At 42.3% G+C, this 19821-nt stretch overlaps 1 protein-coding gene across 1 annotated transcript in view; it reads right to left on the minus strand.

Annotated features, from left to right (window-relative positions):
* Positions 1-19821, minus strand: part of fgd6 (FYVE, RhoGEF and PH domain containing 6) — a 169086-nt gene that overhangs the window by 75067 nt on the left and 74198 nt on the right. Inside the window, exons 4-8 of the mRNA XM_072241464.1 lie at positions 5933-5997; positions 5802-5832; positions 3283-3434; positions 762-918; positions 478-565 (exon numbers count right to left, since the gene is read on the minus strand). Of these exons, the coding sequence (XP_072097565.1) occupies positions 478-565; positions 762-918; positions 3283-3434; positions 5802-5832; positions 5933-5997 (493 nt within the window). The remainder of the gene's footprint in view (positions 1-477; positions 566-761; positions 919-3282; positions 3435-5801; positions 5833-5932; positions 5998-19821) is intronic.

A 19821-nucleotide genomic window follows, 5' to 3' on the forward strand; every position in this document is an offset into this window, starting at 1 on the left:
GGCATGAAGCAGGTGAAGTGATACTTGAAGTTCTACTTCATGAATTCAGAGATCAAATCTATTTTCAAATTTCAATTATTCATCGTTCTTTCTTTACATTGCAATACTGAAAGTTCTGATTTCAGAAATTAATTCCCAATAATCAGCAATGCTGCACATTAAACAATAAATCTGTTCACTTTCCTATGGAACAAATAAAATGGCTGAACACATTTCAATCTATCCGGACAAAATTACTACAGGTTATCAGAAATGTCCATGCATTCTAATGCCAATATCAAGTTGCATTACATCCAAGAAACTGTGCTAAAATAGTAACACAAAAAGCAGTAACTGCTGTCAAGTGATTTCATGCTGCATATTAATGAAACGTTAATACCTAATGTACAAAGAAGTCTTCCACTAAGAGAAAAGAAAAATAAAATCAAATGTCTTGTCACTAATGCAGATATTTCAGGAACAATGAGTTAAAACTACCTGTCAGAAGTAGCTTGTACTGCGGAATTCTTTGGACAGGTTTTAACAGGTAATGCTTGAGTGCCAGGTTTGCACAGCGAGAGCTCATCTGAAAGAAAACAAAGATGAAATTTCATACACGAGAAGATTCAAAAACCAGTTAATGATAGCTATGAACCCATCACAGTATTTTGAATTATGCACTTTGGAGAAATATCAAGTCTTCACATGCAATGTGTCTATCTCAGAGAGAGAAACAGCAGCAAATATGTTAAAGTCGACATGGTCTAGAGAATATTTATTACCTCAAATTCTCTGACTACAGCAGCAAAGGTGGGGTTCTTCTTGCACTGTTCATCCAACAAACAAATGTTCTTGTCAAACTCCTTGATGTAAGTTGAATACATTTTTAGATATGGTCCTTTCTCCATGAAGATATCCGCTATTCTCTGATACTTATCCCTGTAGAAACAAACGATTCATTTAAGTGAAAACAAGAAAAGCTATTTATTTCTAAAAAAAAAGCAAGAATGAGTAATAATGTGAGAATGACTTGCACATGGAATATATAAAGTGAAGATGCAGTTTTACCCCCATATTCGAGATGTACCATTATTTGATACAATCTCAACAAGATAACAATTTCAACCCCTTCTATCATACACTGAGCCAACCAGACAATAAGCAAACTGTCATGGCATTGGAGACACTCAACATGCTCAGAACTGGAAAAGAAACTTAACCTTGGAGCAAGACACACAAAATGCTGGTCAGGCAGCATCTCTGGAAATGAAACAAATAAACTCGGTGTTCCATAGCTGCTGTTTGTCACAGGCACCAGGTAATTAGATTGTATGATGCCATGTGCCTACAATACTGCTGCATACATACAATACACTTGTACATATGACAATAAACACAACAGATTTAACACAATAACGTAGTAAGGTTTGTTGACCACAACCTACTTGGCCCATGGTTTAATGTCATGTTTCAATGTGTGAAAAAGGTTTAACAGTAGTGCAGCTAGCTATCTGTTCAATCCTAACATCAGTGCTGCCTATGTGGAGTCTGCATGAATTACCCCTGGGTGCTTTGGTCCCCTCCCACATCCAAAAGGTCTGCATTTATGTAAAGGAATAAAGAGATGATGTTTTGGGCTGAGATCCTTCATATGCTTCTGATTCTGATATGTTTTACAAGAAGGAACAAAAAGAAGCAAGGCCCATTTTGGTGTGAACTGATGATAATGTTGTTAAGCTGCAGCAATTTGGGCTGCGCCTGTTGATTCAAGAACCGATTGGTTGAGGGGAAGTAGTTGTTCTTGAACCTGGTGGTGTGGGACTTCAGGCCAATGATGGCTATGAGAAGATAGCATGGGATCTTCTTGAAGCTGTGCCTCCTGCAGATACGACGGATGGTGGGGAGGGATGTGTCTGTGGTGTATTGGGCTGAGTCCACTGCTCAGCTGCTTCTTACAATCCTGCACATTTTGAATTGCTATACCAGACCATAACACAACTGGACAGGATTCTTTCAGCAGTACATCTGTAGAAATTTGCTGGTGTTCAGTGTAGATCTTAACCTTCTAACACATCAATGCAGCTATGAAGAAGGCACGACAGTGGCTATATTTCATTAGGAGTTTGAGGAGATTTGATACGTCACCAAAAACACTTGCAAATTTCTACAGATTTTCTGTGGAGAGCATTCTAAATGAAAGTATCACCACTGAGCATGGAGGGGGCTACTGCACAGGATCAAAGTAAGCTACAGAGAGTTCTAAAAGTAGTCAGCTCCTTCACGGACACTAGTCTCCATAGTATCAACGGCATCTTCAAGGAACAGAATCTCAAAAGGTGGCGTCCATCATTAAGGACCCCCAACACCCAGGACATATCCTTTTCTCATTGTAACCACCAGGAAGGAGGTACAGAGCAATTCAGGGACAGTTTCTTTCCCTCTGCCATCCAACTTCTGAATGGACATTGAACCCATGAACACCACCTCACTACTTTTAATTTCTTTTTTGCACTATTTAACTTAACTATTTCATACGACTTACTGTAATTCACAGCTTTTTTCTCTATATTATCATGTATTGCATTGTACTGCTGCTGCAAAGTTAACAAATTTCACAACATATGCTGGTGCTATTAAACCAGATTCTGATTCTGAAAGTAACGATGCTGGCATGCTTTCCCTATGATTGCATCTATGTGCTAGGCACAGGATATGTCAGCAGCCAGGAATTTAAAGTAGCTGACTCTCTCCACCACTGATCCCCCAATGTAGACTGGCACATGTTCAGCCTCCTTCCCCTTCCTGAAGTCAACAATCAGCTCTTTAGTTTTAATGATGTTGAGTAAGTTATTTTTGTAACACCAATTCATATGGATATATCGTTATTGACGTACTGGAGGTAAAATATTTGGAGTGTTAAATATCGAATTGAAGTTTCTAAAGACTATGAACAAATTAAAATGAAAATATTTCCTAGAAATATCCAGTGCAGGCTCTCACATTCTTTATAAATAAGCACATTTTACTCTCTGAACAAAACTCTGTCTTCAATCTCCAAAGAGCTCTAAACCACAGGTAAGCACATTACTATCTTGTCAGTTCCATCACCCGTTAACATGAAAAGTTCCAGATTTTGCTTTTCCATGCTTTTTCCAGTCTTAGTAAATATCACCTCTCAGGTTGAAAAGCTCAAGCCACTTAAAATTTACCTCATAACTTATTCCTATGGATCAGATTCAAAAATCCGTACAGCTTAAGGGAATAGAAATTATTAGCACACATGCAATACTGAATACTTAATACCAGTGAGCCATTCTCTCTTCCAATTCTCGCAGCAGGCCTCGGTTCAGCTCATACAGCTGTGGAAGGTAGTACAGGATCTGGTTCAGGGTCTTATCATCAATCACTTGTTTTCCATACTGTCGTGAAGCTTGAATCACTGAATCCCGGAAATCCTAGCAGATTTCAAATGGACAGAATTATAGGCAGTGAAGTTTGCAACAGTTACATCTTCTGATTTATTAATCTATTTAATGATAAGTATATAATCCAACTGATGCAAATTGAAAATTTTAACATTTAATTGTTAATTCTTTGATCTTAATCTTACTGGCATAAGGAAATAACAATTTGAAGAAATTAGGACTGATGAAGGGATCCTGACTTAGAACATTAACTCTGGCTCTTCCTCAACAGATGCTGCCTGATCTGTTAAGCATTTCAGGTTTTTTTCTTTCCACCTTTCATATATTAGAACTGTATATATTTTACAGCTACATTATAAACCTGGTATAAAATTATGAAAGAATGGCATTGAGAATGTAGGATATTATTTCCAAGAACAATTTGCCAAGGATACAAGAATTAATGATTTCACAGAAACATTATTTGGATAGAGAATTTAAGACTTCATGAATTCAATCCTAGCAGTAACTGCATCCACCACATGCCCTTCCTGTTCTCATCAGCTCCCCACAGATCCTACAGCTCACTCACATACTTGGGGTAATTTGCTGTGGCCAACCCTTTGGGATGTTGAAGGAAACTGAAGGACACAGAAGAAACCCACAAGAACTCAGGGATAAACAAAGTGATTCTGCAGATGCTAGAAATCCAGAATAACACCCATAGAATGCTAGAGGAACTTGGCAGGTCAGGGGAGAAATAAACAGTCATTATTTCAGAGTGAAACCCTTCATTAGGACTCAAGCAACGTGCAAACTGTACGCAGACAGCATCCGAGGTGTTGGGTGGCGGGGTGGAGATACCTCTGTACCGAAGAAGATGTAAGGCACACCTTCCCTCCGCTAGCTTGCAGGTCACCCTCGGGCAAGGTGTAGCAACAGCTTAGTCCGCACGTGGTGGATGGTCGGATGAGCAGCCGGTGCAGATCGCAAGCTCTGGTTATGCTACCACTGACGCCAGGCAGACAATCTCCGAAGAGTATTGATACTGTATTGGCTGGGGTCACCTGTCTTGTAAAGACACTGCCCAAAAAGAGATAATGGCAAACCACGTCTGTAGAAAAATTTGCCAGGAACAATCATGGTCATGGATGAGTACATGATCACCCATGTCATACGACACGGCAGATAACGATGATGGTGATGACCTGAGGTGTCATCGCGCTGCTTCCCTCTAGCACTGTGCAAAATACGAGTGGACATGCACATCAAGTTTGGAATTTTAGCAAGTTGTAGAAAAACAAATGCTCGCAAGCATTAATTTTTTTTAATATTCAAAACCCTTCATAGAAAATAAAGCAACACACATCAAAGTTGCTGGTGAACGCAGCAGGCCAGGCAGCATCTGTAGGAAGAGCTGCAGTCGACGTTTCAGGCCGAGACCCTTCGTCAGGACCGTCCTGACGAAGGGTCTCGGCCTGAAACGTCGACTGCACCTCTTCCTACAGATGCTGCCTGGCCTGCTGCGTTCACCAGCAACTTTGATGTGTGTTGCTTGAATTTCCAGCATCTGCAGAATTCCTGTTGTTCATAGAAAATGCTTTTCTGTGGTTAATAGTGGGGCACTGTTAATTTTAGCTCCAAATTTAATTCTCAAACAAGTCATTAAATTTTCAATATGTTGAGTTATTGACAAAATACTGTAAATTATTTCCACATTTTGAATAACTATTACAACAAATTTAAAACAGATACATGCTAAGCACAGCTCTGAAACAACTGAAATGCTTCCTGCAACCGAAGTGTGGGATTTAACATTGGTTTGCAGGGGCTGACACTGCATCATTCTTCCAGATCCTAACCAGACCTTCTCAATAAAAATGCTGCTGAAATGGCTAACTATTCAAAATATTTTGACAAAGAACATCGAAAACAACTGAAAGCTGCTGATTCAAGTTATATACAACATACCATACAGAGTAAAAGGCAAAGTTAATTTTGATCCAACTATTTTGCACTGTTGAACACCGGTTTCCACATGTTAAAATGATTAAGGTTTACATGACTTGCAACTGGGCATACCAAGGGGTTTGGCACTACCACGTGATATTGTATCATGACAATGGAAGGCATTGACAGGTGGCAGCTAATATCCTCACACATGTCTGAAATAGATATCAAAACCTTTTCACTATTGGTCATGGACAATTAGAAAGTGCAACAGCTGTCCAGTTCAAACTTTGAAATGCATTTCAAAGAGGAAGAAATTAGCTGAAATCTAATACCCTTGGAATAGCACTGTTCTGCAGAAAGGGATTTCATGCATTGACTGTTATAGAATATGATGGTCTACCTATTTTTAAAAAAAGTTTACAAATGATTTCAAACAATGATATAAACAGAAAATAAATTACTTACAATATGCAAAAGTTTCAAAACATCCACAAACCTGTTGAAATAAATCCAGAGCATTAAGTTTTTAATGTGATTTGTGACAACTGAAAAGTCAGCTGTAAGCTTTCATAGCAAAATCACAACACTGTACGTACACTTTCTCTGAGCTCATGATTTCTCTGGCAATGTGATAGACCTTGGTTTTCTTCCCTTTGTCATTCTGCAAAGCAAATACATTGCAAACTTTAGAAAAGTTTATGGGTTTATAGCAAAACACAAAATACGGCATAAACATGAGAAAGTCTGCAGATGTTGGAAATCCAAAGCAATGCACAAAATTCTGGAGGAACTGAGTAAGTCAGGCAGCATCCATGGAAATGAATAAACAGTTGAAAGGATGGGGGAAGACAACAAAAAAGGAAGGTGGGGGGAGGGGAGGGAGGCTAGCTAGAAGGTGATAGATGAAGCCAGGTGGATTGGAAAGGTAAAGGGCTGGAGAAGAAGGTATCTGATAGGAGAGGAGAGTGGACCATGGCAGGAGGGAAAGGAGGATGAGACCCAGGGGGAGGAAGTAGGCAGATGAGAAGAGTTAAGAGGCATGGGTGGGAAATAGAAGAGGAGAGGGGGGAGAGAATTTTTTTTTACCAGAAGGAGAAAATCTGTTTTCATCCCATCAGGTTGGAGGCTATTCAGACAGAATATAAGGTGCTGATCCTCCACCCTGAGGTGGTCTCATTGTGAGCACAAGAGGTGGCCATGGACTAACATGTCAGAATGGGAATCGGAATTAAAATGTTTGGCCACCGGGCAGTTCCACTTTAGGCAGATGGAGCAGAGGTGCTCAGAGGAGTGGTCCTCCAATTTACGACATGTCTCACCAATGTAAAAGAGCAATAGATCCAATAGACAACCCCAACAGATTCATAGGTAAAGTGTTGCCGTGCCTGGAAGGACTGTTTGGGACCCTGACTGGAGGTGAACGACTAGGTGAATAGGCAAGTGTACCACTTTGGCTGCTTGCAGGGCTAAGTGCCAGGAGGGGGGTGATGGTTAGGATTTGTCTTGTAGTTGGATGCCTTTGGAGACGGTGGAAGTTGCGGAGGATGAAGTGTTGGATGTAGAGGCTCATGCGGTGGTAGGTGAAGACAAGAGGAACTCTATCACTGTTTAGATAGCAGGAAAATGGGGTGAGTGCTGATGTTCTGGAAATGGAGGAGATGCGGGTGAGAACAGCATCTATGGTGGAGGATGGGAAATCCTGTTCTTTGAAGGAGGATATCTCTGACGTTCTAGAAAGGAAAGCCTCATCCTGGGAACAGGTATGGCAGAGACGAAGGAACTGAGAAAAGGGAATAGCATTTTTACAGGAAACAGGGTGAGAAGAGGTAGCCTCAAGATTATTGTGGGAATCAGTAGGTTTATAAATGATGTCAGTCAACAGTTTGCTCTAGAGGGTGGGTGAGAGAGAAGAGGGTGGGTGAGAGAGAGGAGGGTGGGCGGAGAGAGGAGGGAGAGTCAGAAATAGACCAGGTGAATTTAAGAGAAGGGTGGAAATTGGAGGTGAAGTTGATGAAATTGACGAGCTCACCATGGGTGCATGAAGCAGGACCAACACAGGTATCGATGTAGCAGAGGAAGCGTTATTGGGGAAACTTGGAACATAGACTATTCTACATAGCCAGTGATGAGACAGGCATAGCTGGGGCCCATGGCCACCCTGAAACTCTGGAAATATGGCAGTTATATACCAAAATAAACAGTAAAACAATGAATTATTCACTTAACACAATTCCTATCTAATATAACATGAAATCTCCCATTCACCCAGATGATTGAAGGTTTTAGAAGGGGTCATAATTAACATACACCTGTTTAAACACTTTTGAGTGATAGTTGAACTGTTCGCTATTTGCATCATCAAATTATAAAACTGCAAAGCACAACTTTGCCATTTAGCTGTTTGAGCTTGCCCACCATTCATCAAGACCATGGACGAAGTTCTGCCTAGGCACCATTTTCCTACATGATGCCCTATACCTCCATTTCCTTAATGTTCAGGAATCTTTTAATCTTTGTTTTGAAACTCTGAAGATGAAGCCCCACAGCCATTAGGACACATTCTCTATAGATTTACCACACTCAAGATACTTGTCCAAAATTCAGTTCTGAATGATCTACTTCTTATGTTGATACTGCACACTTCAGTCAGTGGGCAGGTGTTTCTACATCCACCCTGCTGAGCCCTGTAAGAACTTTCTGTTTCGATGAGAATACAACTGATTCATATTCCATATTTCCTTATAACACTGAAAAAGTCAATTTTGCCCACTGATTCTAGCTAGCTCATGCAATCTTGCTAATTCCACTATTTTCCCAAAACCTATTGGCTGCAATTTGCCTACCACTGCAACATAGAAACATAGAAAATAGGTACAGGAGTAGGCCATTCGGCCCTTCGAGCCTGCACCGCCATTCAGTATGATCATGGCTGATCATCCAACTCAGAACCCTGTACCAGCCTTCCCTCCATACCCCCTGATCCCTTTAGCCACAAGGGCCATATCTAACTCCCTCTTAAATATAGCCAATCAACTGGCCTCAACTGTTTCCTGTGGGAGAGAATTCCACAGATTCACCACTCTCTGTGTGAAGAAGTTTTTCCTAATCTCGGTCCTAAAAGGCTTCCCCTTTATCCTCAAACTGTGACCCCTCCTTCTGGACTTCCCCAACATCGGGAACAATCTTCCCGCATCTAGCCTGTCCAATCCCTTTAGGATTTTATACGTTTCAATAAGATCTCCCCTCAATCTTCTAAATTCCAACGAGTATAAGCCTAGGGGAAAAAAGATTATGAGAGAAAACTGGCAGGGAACATAAAAACTGACTGTAAAAGCTTTTATAGATATGTAAAAAGGAAAAGACTGGTAAAGACAAATGTAGGTCCCCTACAGACAGAAACAGGTGAATTGATTATGGGGAGCAAGGACATGGCAGACCAATTGAATAATTACTTTGGTTCTGTCTTCACTAAGGAGGACATAAATAATCTTCCAGAAATAGTAGGGGACAGAGGGTCCAGTGAGATGGAGGAACTGAGCGAAATACATGTTAGTAGGGAAGTGGTGTTAGGTAAATTGAAGGGATTGAAGGCAGATAAATCCCCAGGGCCAGATGGTCTGCATCCTAGAGTGCTTAAGGAAGTAGCCCAAGAAATAGTGGATGCATTAGTGATAATTTTTCAAAACTCGTTAGATTCTGGACTAGTTCCTGAGGATTGGAGGGTGGCTAATGTAACCCCACTTTTTAAAAAAGGAGGGAGAGAGAAACCGGGGAATTATAGACCGGTTAGCCTAACGTCAGTGGTGGGGAAACTGCTGGAGTCAGTTATCAAAGATGTGATAACAGCACATTTGGAAAGCAGTGAAATCATCGGACAAAGTCAACATGGATTTGTGAAAGGAAAATCATGTCTGACGAATCTCATTGAATTTTTTGAGGATGTAACTAGTAGAGCGGATAGGGGAGAACCAGTGGATGTGGTATATTTGGATTTTCAAAAGGCTTTTGACAAGGTCCCACACAGGAGATTAGCGTGCAAACTTAAAGCACATGGTATTGGGGGTAAGGTATTGATGTGGATGGAGAATTTGTTACCAGATAGGAAGCAAAGAGTGGGAATAAACAGGACCTTTTCAGAATGGCAGGCGGTGACTAGTGGGGTACCGCAAAGCTCAGTGCTGGGACCCCAGTTGTTTATAATATATATTAATGACTTGGATGAGGGAATTAAATGCAGCATCTCCAAGTTTGCGGATGACATGAAGCTGGGTGGCAGTGTTAGCTGTGAGGAGGATGCTAAGAGGTTGCAGAGTGACTTGGATAGGTTGGGTGAGTGGGCAAATTCATGGCAGATGCAATTTAATGTGGATAAATGTGAAGTTATCCACTTTGGTGGCAAAAATAGGAAAACAGATTATTATCTGAATGGTGGCCGATTAGGAAAAGGGGAGGTGCAACGAGACCTGGGTGTCATTATTCACCAGTCATTGAAAGTGGGCATGCAGGTACAGCAGGCGGTGAAAAAGGTGAATGGTATGCTGGCATTTATAGCGAGAGGATTTGAGTACAGGAGCAGGGAGGTACTACTGCAGTTGTACAAGGCCTTGGTGAGACCACACCTGGAGTATTGTGTGCAGTTTTGGTCCCCTAATCTGAGGAAAGACATCCTTGCCATAGAGGGAGTACAAAGAAGGTTCACCAGATTGATTCCTGGGATGGCAGGACTTTCATATGAAGAAAGACTGGATGAACTGGACCTGTACTCGTTGGAATTTAGAAGATTAAGGGGGGATCTGATTGAAACGTATAAAATCCTAAAGGGATTGGACAGGCTAGATGCAGGAAGGTTGTTCCCGATGTTGGGGAAGTCCAGAACAAGGGGTCACAGTTTGAGGATAAAGGGGAAGGCTTTTAGGACCGAGATGAGGAAAAACTTCTTCACACAGAGAGTGGTGAATCTGTGGAATTCTCTGCCACAGGAAACAGTTGAGGCCAGTTCATTGGCTATATTTAAGAGGGAGTTAGATATGGCCCTTGTGGCTACGGGGATCAGGGGGTATGGAGGGAAGGCTGGGGCAGGGTTCTGAGTTGGATGATCAGCCATGATCATAATAAATGGCGGTGCAGGCTCGAAGGGCCGAATGGCCTACTCCTGTACCTATTTTCTATGTTTCTAGTCGATCCAGTCTTTCATCATATGAAAGTCCTGCCATCCCAGGAATCAATCTGGTGAACCTTCTTTGTACTCCCTCTATGGCAAGGATGTCTTTCCTCAGATCAGGGGACCAAAACTGCACACAATACTCCTGGTGTGGTCTCACCAAGGCCTTGTACAACTGCAGTAGTACCTCCCTGCTCCTGTACTCAAATCCTCTTGCTATGAATGCCAGCAGACCATTTGCCTTTTTCACCACCTGCTGTACCTGCATGCCCACTTTCAATGACTGGTGTATAATGACACCCAGGTCTCATTGCACCTCCCCTTTTCCTAATCGGCCACCATTCAGATAATAATCTGTTTTCCTGTTTTTGCCACCAAAGTGGATAACCTCACATTTATCCACATTAAATTGCATCTGCCATGAATTTGCCCACTCACTTAACCTATCCAAGTCACCCTGCATCCTCTTAGCATCCTCCTCACAGCTAACACTGCTGCCCAGCTTCGTGTCATCCGCAAACTTGGAGATGCTGCATTAATTCCCTCATCCAAGTCATTAATATATATTGTAAACAACTGGGGTCCCAGCACTGAGCCTTGCGGTACCCCACTAGTCACTGCCTGCCATTCTGAAAAGGTCCCATTTATTCCCACTCTTTGCTTCCTGTCTGCCAACCAATTCTCTATCCACATCAATACCTTACCCCCAATACCATGTGCTTTAAGTTTGCACACTAATCTCCTGTGTGGGACCTTGTCAAAAGCCTTTTGAAAATCCAAATATACCACATCCACTGGTTCTCCCCTATCCACTCTACTAGTTACATCCTCAAAAAATTCTGAGATTTGTCAGACATGATTTTCCTTTCACAAATCCATGCTGACTTTGTCCAATGATTTCACCACTTTCCAAATGTGCTGTTATCACATCTTTGATAACTGACTCTAGCATTTTCCCCACCATCCATGTTAGGCTAACGAGTCTATAATTCACAATCAACAGGAATTCTGCAGATGATGGAAATTCAAGCAACACACATCAAAGTTGCTGGTGAACGCAGCAGGCCAGGCAGCATCTCTAGGAAGAGGTACAGTCGACGTTTCAGGCCGAGACCCTTCATCAGGACTAACTGAAGGAAGAGTTAGTAAGAGATTTGAAAGCGGGAGGGGGAGGGGGAGATCCAAAATGATAGGAGAAGACAGGAGGGGGAGGGATGGAGCCAAGAGCTGGACAGGTGATTGGCAAAGGGGATACGAGAGGATCATGGGACAGGAGGTCCGGGGAGAAAGACAAGGGGGGGGGGGGAGAACCCAGAGGATGGGCATGGGGTATAGTCAGAGGGACAGAGGGAGAAAAAGGAGAGTAAGAGAAAGAATGTATGTATAAAAATAAATAACGGATGGGGTACGAGAGGGAGGTGGGGCATTAGCGGAAGTTAGAGAAGGCAGAGAAGTCAATGTTCATGCCATCAGGTTGGAGGCTACCCAGACAGAATATAAGGTGTTGTTCCTCCAACCTGAGTGTGGCTTCATCTTTACAGTAGAGGAGGCCGTGGATAGACATGTCAGAATGGGAATGGGATGTGGAATTAAAACCCCGACTGGGAGACGGCTTTGCTAAACACCTACGCTTTTCATTCCAGGACGAGGGAGATGTCCTCCTTTTTTAAAGAAAGGGGCTTCCCTTCCTCCACCATTAACTCTGCTCTCAAATGCATCTCCCCCATTTCACACACATCTGCTCTCACTCCATCCTCCCGCCACCCCACTAGGAATAGGGTTCCCTGGTCCTCACCTACCACCCCACCAGCCTCCGGGTCCAACATATTATTCTCCGTAACTTCCGCCACCTCCAACGGGATCCCACCACTAAGCACATCTTTCCCTCCCCACCTCTCTATGCTTTCTGCAGGGATCGCTCCCTACGCGACTCCCTTGTCCATTCGTCCCCCCCATCCCTCCTCACTGATCTCCCTCCTGGCACTTATCCGTGTAAGCGGAACAAGTGCTTCACATGCCCTTACACTTCCTCCCTTACCACCATTCAGGGCCCCAGACAGTCCTTCCAGGTGAGGCGACACTTCACCTATGAGTCGACTGGGGTGATATACTGCGTCCGGTGCTCCCGATGTGGCCTTCTATATATTGGCGAGACCCGATGCAGACTGGGAGACCGCTTTGCTGAACACCTACGCTCTGTCCGCCAGAGAAAGCAGGATCTCCCAGTGGCCACACATTTTAATTCCACATCCCATTCCCATTCTGACATGTCTATCCACGGCCTCCTCTACTGTAAAGATGAAGCCACACTCAGGTTGGAGGAACAACACCTTATATTCCGTCTGGGTAGCCTCCAACTTGATGAGATGAACATTGACTTCTCTAACTTCCGCTAATGCCCCACCTCCCCCTCGTACCCCATCTGTTATTTATTTTTATACACACATTCTTTGTCTCACTCTTTTTCTCCCTCTGTCCCTCTGACTATACCCCTTGCCCATCCTCTGGGTTCAATCCCCCCTGTCCTTCTCCCTGGGCCTGCTGTCCCATGATCCTCTCATATCCCCTTTGCCAATCACCTGTCCAGCTCTTGGCTCCATCCCTCCCCCTCCTGTCTTTCCCTATCATTTTGGATCTCCCCCTCCCCCTCTCAAATCTCTTACTAGCTCTTCTTTCAGTTAGTCCTGACGAAGGGTCTCGGCCCGAAACGTCGACTGTACCTCTTCCTAGAGATGCTGCCTGGCCTGCTGCGTTCACCAGCAACTTTGATGTGTGTTGCCTGGTTCTATAACTCCCTGGTTTCTCTCTCCCTCCTTTTTTAAAAAGTGGGGTTACATTTGCCACCCTCCAATCCTCAGGAACTAGTCCAGAATCTAAAGAGTTTTGAAAAATTATCACTAATGCATCCACTATTTCTTGGGCTACTTCCTTAAGCACTCTGGGATGCAGACCATCTGGCCCTGGGGATTTACCTGCCTTTAATCCCTTCAATTTACCTAACACCACTTCCCTACTAACATGTATTTCTCTCAGTTCCTCCATCTCACTGGACCCTCTGTCCTCTACTATTTCCGGAAGATTTTTTATGTCCTCCTCAGTGAAGACAGAACCAAAGTAGTTATTCAATTGGTCTGCCATGTCCTTGCTCCCCATAATCAATTCACCTGTTTCTGTCTGTAGGGGACCTACATTTGTCTTAACCAATCTTTTTCTTTTCACATATCTATAAATAGATATACATAAACACATAAATCTATAAATATAAATAAACAGCTCTACAACAGACAATCTCACTGCCTCTCCACTCCGCTTTGGAGCACTAAGACAACCAACAAACTATGTCAGGCTACTGCTTATTGATTACAGTTTGGTGTTCAACACCATCATCCCCTCAGTACTAATAACCAAGCTTCAAAACCTGAGCCCTCTGCAACTGGATCCTTGGGCAGGATTGCAAGAGGCTGCAAAGGGCTATACACTTAGCCACCTCCATTCCGGGCACAACCCTTCCACCAAAGGCATCTTCAAGAGTCGCTGCCTTAAGAAGGAGGCATCTATCATTAAGGACTTCCACTATTCAGAATATATCCTATTCTTCTTACTACCATCAGATTAGTTTACTTGTCACATGTATTTGGAAACAGAAAATGAAGTGTCATTTGCGTCAACAACTAACAAGGTCTGAGGATGTGGTGGGGGCAGCCCTCAAGTGTCATATGCCAACACAGCATGCATGCAATTTTCTAACACTAACCCATTTGTCCTTGGAATATGAGAGAAAGCTACAGCTTCCGGAGGAAGCCCACTCAGTTATGGAGAGAAGATAATTCTCCTTACGAACAGCCACAGGAATTGAACCACAATCTTCTAATTGTTGGTGCTGTAAACAGCAATGTAACCATGCCACTTCAAGAGGTACACTCAACTATCCTACCTCTCCACCATCAGATTTCTGAATGCTTCATAGACCTTATTGGCCCTGTTTTGTGCTATTTGTCCATTTTTGTAATTTATATATTTATGTCATTGACCGGACTGCTACCACAAAACAAATTTCACATCATATATTGATATTAAATCTGATTCTGATTCTTGCACTAACCTGAATCCTGGGATCATTGGTTCAGTTTTCTTCCGATCTCACTCACGTTTCTTTCCATATTGCCAAACCAACTGGGCCTTTCTCTCGTCTCTGATTTATTTTCCCTTTTTAAAGCACACCTTTACACAAAATCAATAATCTTCATGATTGAAATCTGGTGTCCAATTGTTTTATTGAGATGAGTACATTTTGGTCATGCATTCTAAACACAAGACTAAACAAAGAGTCATGCTGTGTAAGTGAAGACTAGGGGCATTCTCAAATTCAAATGCTAATGTTCAAAACTTGCCTATTCTTCAACTCCAAACTGTTTGCAAAAGAGGCCAAAATGCAAGTTGCCTTAACTACTAGTTGAACTAGCCTAACTTCAAATTATTAACACACTGGAAACATTTAGATCCCTCTGAATTGCATTACGTGCAGTCTCACTCCATTTAGACGTTAAATGGCATTTTCATTTCATGTCTCCATGCTTCCTCACATCAAACTCCATTCACCTGGTTTTCACTCAGACTATCCATGTGCCTTTGCAGAATCACAATGTCCTTTTCACAATCTGAATATCTATCTATTTTCCTATCACTGGCAGACTAGGAAACCTTATATTGCATTCCAATCTCCAGATCATTAAAATATACTTAATATACTTAAGAACGCAGTCATCATAGCCCTCTGGGGTAGAGGATTCCAGGGAAATAATTCCTCTTCATTTCTGTTTAATGAGCTACCTCATATTCTGAAACCATGTCATCTGCACCTAGATTCCTAATGAGGGGAATCTACCACATCTACCCTGTCAAGCCTCCTTATAATCTCATCTGTTTCAAGAACAGATTCACTGTTCTGAATTGCTGAGCACTAATTATTCATACTTTGATTTCTTATGATATATACAATTTGCTTATCGAGTCAATCCTGGCTTCCATCTGTTCCACACCTACATTTATTAGCATGTCACCCACACTCTCCCAAATGACAAACAAATCCATATAATTTTCCTTTTATCCTCCTACACAAGGAGTAATTCACCTGCCAAGCAGTACGACTGAGATATGGGAGGAAACCAGAGCACTTGGGTGAACTAAAGTACATGTTCGGCACAGCATTGTGGGCTGAAGGGCCTGTATTGTGCTGTTGGTTTTCCATGTTTCTCTGAACCTCAGTCAAAAGGAGAAAAATGCAAACTTCACACATACTTTATAAAATCAGGGTCAAAACCAGGTTTCTGGAGCAGTAATAATATAATGCCCTACTCGAACATTCTTCATACACCAACTCCTTCTCCCCTGTGATCTGCTCCTTCCTTATATCAGGCAAACAAAACTACAGTTTTTCCACTAATGATATCACCAATATTCTATGGAGTAGTACAAAGTATTCTTTCATTCTGTACCCATGTAATTCTTATGGAGTCAACTTTAACTGGACAATTTAGAACTGGGAGATGGGGGCTATGGTCTCGGAACAAGAGGTTGACCATCAAGTTCAATTCTGGCGTCCTCTGTAAGAAGTCTCTATGTCCTTCGCGTGAGTGTGTGGGTTTCCTCTGGGTGCTCTGGTTTCCTCTTCAGCCGAGAGTGTTAGTAGGTAATTGTCATTGTAAATTGTCCTGTGATCAGGCCAGTGGGTTGCTGGCTGGATTCCTTCATTCACCACTCCAGGGGTTGTGTATCTTTATTATTCCCTCCATTAGTAGGCTGTGCATGCTTAACTGAGTAAATTCAAGGCATGGATCAAAGACATTACCGTTATTCAGGGTAATAGGAAGAACGTGATGAAGTGGTAGTTTGGTAAGTAAAAACTAGCTGGGCCATTCTTAATACTATTTATGGCTTTAAAATTATCAAATAACTGAGCATGACTGTGACAAATTGACATGTAACTTGATATTTACAACATTTTCAATATGTGCTTCTGCATCTCACCAGAGAATGTTCTGCAAATAGAACGTTTATCAAATTCACGACATAATGAGATATTTTATTAAGTGTTGTCAAATTATATGACCTTTTCATGGAAATATTTTCTTTAAATATCTATTACACATTTGCCTTACACAAAATCTATGTTTCCAACCATCAAATTAAGACTTAAAAAAATTAAACTGAATTCATTGTACTGAAAACATGTCTCTTGTCTGTGATCTCCCCAAATACAAAGGCAAAGTTTACCTATTTTACTGTGTCTCTTGGATGTGTAGGTGTACTGAGGGATTCTTTCCTGAACTTCATATAAAATTCTTCCCATTTGATTTTAGCCTTCATTTTATTCTGGAAGCAGTAGGCAGTTGGAATCCTTCTTGCAGCAATTCTTTTGTGTAATTTGCTTTTTTTTTAAAACTTAAAATCAAATGCCAAAGCATTTCTATGTATTATTTTCCAATTGAAAAGTACCTGGAAATAGATGGAAGCTTTAGTCCAATCCTCCAAGATAAAAGTTGCTGCAGCTGAATTCCCAGAGAGCGAGAATACTCATTAACAGATGACAATCCTAGATGTTGCTCTGCCTATTTACCTTAGCAACTGTGCAAAGGTTCAATGTTCCAAGTTCAAAAAGTAATTAAACTCCAAATTATTGCTTGAGTACTCATTCTGCATAGAGATGTCCCCCCTTTCAAAGAACACCGTTTCCCTTTCACCACCACTGATCCACATCTCCTCTATTTCTTGCATATCTGCCCACCATAACAGGGAGAGCAAGCCCACTCCTAATGCCCTTGAAGAGGTGATAAATGCTGGAAACACTGAAGTCCTTATGGGAAAGCAATGTATTTCTGAGTCAAGAAGGTGAGTGATGCAGTGAGTAACTTGAGGTAGTGGTGCTCACATGCACACAGTCCGGGTGGCGAAGAATACAGCGGGGAAAGGTTATCAGCAAAGCACAAGGAAGTTGCCTTAGTGCATCAAGACAATAAACAATGCAGCTACAACAGGAAGAGTAGGAGCAGATGCGCCATACAGCCCCTCATTTAGTAAGATCTCCACTTAGACCTTAACAAGAAAGTTTACTGGTGATAGAGCTGGACATGTTGAGACACAGGATAATATGAAATGCTGTAAGAACCATCTGTAGCTGAGTTGATTGGGCACCAACTATGTCCCTTTGTGCAAGGCACTATTCTATCCAGAGAAATGGTTCACCTGCAACGTTCCACCTGCTTAATATCAAACTTGATTAAATGCTACCTTAATTTCAAGGGCAGCAACTTTTCATTCAAATCTAGAATTCAGCTCTTTGCTCCACATCTCACCACTTGGGCACATGCCCTCTTCACATTACTACTGTGATATAGAAGCCTAAAGACCCACACACAATGATTCAGGAACAGCTTTCAACTCCCCATCATCCGATTTCTTAACACTCCATGAACATTACCTCTCTTCACTATTTATTTTGTAATTTGGTGTAATTTTATGCATGCCTGTTGTCATGATACAACAAAATTTTCATCATTTTTAAGTGACAACTAAACAACGGGGTGACCCGTGGGGCACCCTTTGAGAGAAGGGTACTGCAGTCTGATGTGACCAGAATGAACATTAAGTTTTCCTGAATATTACTGGTATCGCTTTGCTTTGGAAATTGAAGAAGAAAACCTCAAGTTTATTAAAGAAGAACGACACGTAGCAATGCAAATATAGCTCCTCCTCGTTTAACGCAGGATATTTTTGATGGCATAATTTCTGGTTGATCTGCCACCCTTGTGCCTCTCGTTGTCATTCTGGATATGTGCAGTCCTTTCATCCGCTGTCTCTTCATCTCTTCTGCTGTTTGTTGTTTGTCTATGATCTTGGAGACGTGCATTTCTCTGCTCCTTTGTCTCTTCCTCTCTCCTCCTCCTGTGCCTGTTTTTGTCATTCTGGAGACGTGCAGGCCTTTCACCCCCCATCTCTTCAGCTCTTCTGCTGCTTGTTGTTTGTCTCTGATCTTGGAGACGTGCATGCCTCCCCTCCTCTGTCTCTTCTTCTCTCATCTTTTTTGTCCTGACTCTGATCCTGGAGTCGTGCAGCCCTGGCCTCACCCGATTCTTGTTCTCTCCCTCTCCTTGCCGCTTCCCTATGACATTTGGAGTCATCTCTTGACCATAATGCCCCCCTTCTCTTTCCACGTGGCATAATTAGGCTGACCATATTTTTTTTTACCCTAATGCTGGATAGAAGATATGTAGCAGTAACACCAAAGCCTCCAGGATGCTGATTATTCTTGATGATGAGGTTGGCACCATCGTAAATGGACGTGATATAATCACCGCAGTCCTTTGACTGCAGCAAAGGGTTTGAAGGGTGTCTCAAAGTATGTCATTACAATAAGATTTAATTATCTCTTATTGATGGGTCTCAATTTGATCTGTCCCAATCCTGCACATGCTGATGGTGATTAGCAGAATGTGACAGCTCGAAATAGAGCTGCCCTGCCCTTTTGCTCTGGTTGGTGTCGCTGCTGTGAGCATCGTGAGTTGCTTCTGAGGCTGGCCGTGCGCAGGTGTTGTGGTGTGGCGTCGCGGTTTCCATCATGGCTGACATCGGCTCTCAGGTGAAAGTGGGGCTGTTGATTTTGGCGAGTGATCAATTTTATACGAATATATAACCCTGAACTTTGCCTGCATTCTGTAAGTTAGTGCATTTTAAATCGACTTAGCGAAAAATAGTGTCGCTGTAATGCACCGTTTACGCCAACTGGAGGTCACAAACAGAGCATGAGAGTTTTAGTAGTATCTAGATAAACTTGATTTTGAAGGTAGTAAAGAGAAGAGGGCATGGCCTGAATGATGACAGTCCTTCATATGATGGCTGCTGCCTTCTTGAGGCATCGTTTTTTGAAGATGGTAGAGTGTTGTGCCTGTGATGAAGCTGGTTGAGTATACAACCCTCTGCAGCCCTTGTGACCCTGAGCAGTGGAGCCTCCACACCAGACTGTGATGCAACCAGTCAGAATGCTTTCCACTAAGGATACTTACAAGGGTCTTTGGTGACACCAGATGTCTTCAAACTCCTAATGAAGTAGAGCTGCTGGCATGTCTTGTTCATGATTATATTAATGTATTGGGCCCAGGACAAGTCCTCTGAGATGTTGACACTGAGGAACAAAGTTACTCACCCTTTTCCTTACTTCAAAGAAACTTGTTAATGATTGAGAATAGACAGGTGGGCCACATTGAATTGTCATGTGTTGTGTTGATAGAACCTGCTGCTGGAATCCTTCAGATAGCTTATAGTGTCATT

Source organism: Mobula birostris, chromosome 23, assembly GCF_030028105.1.
Source record: "Mobula birostris isolate sMobBir1 chromosome 23, sMobBir1.hap1, whole genome shotgun sequence".
In the NCBI taxonomy this organism is placed as follows: Eukaryota; Metazoa; Chordata; class Chondrichthyes; order Myliobatiformes; family Myliobatidae; genus Mobula; species Mobula birostris.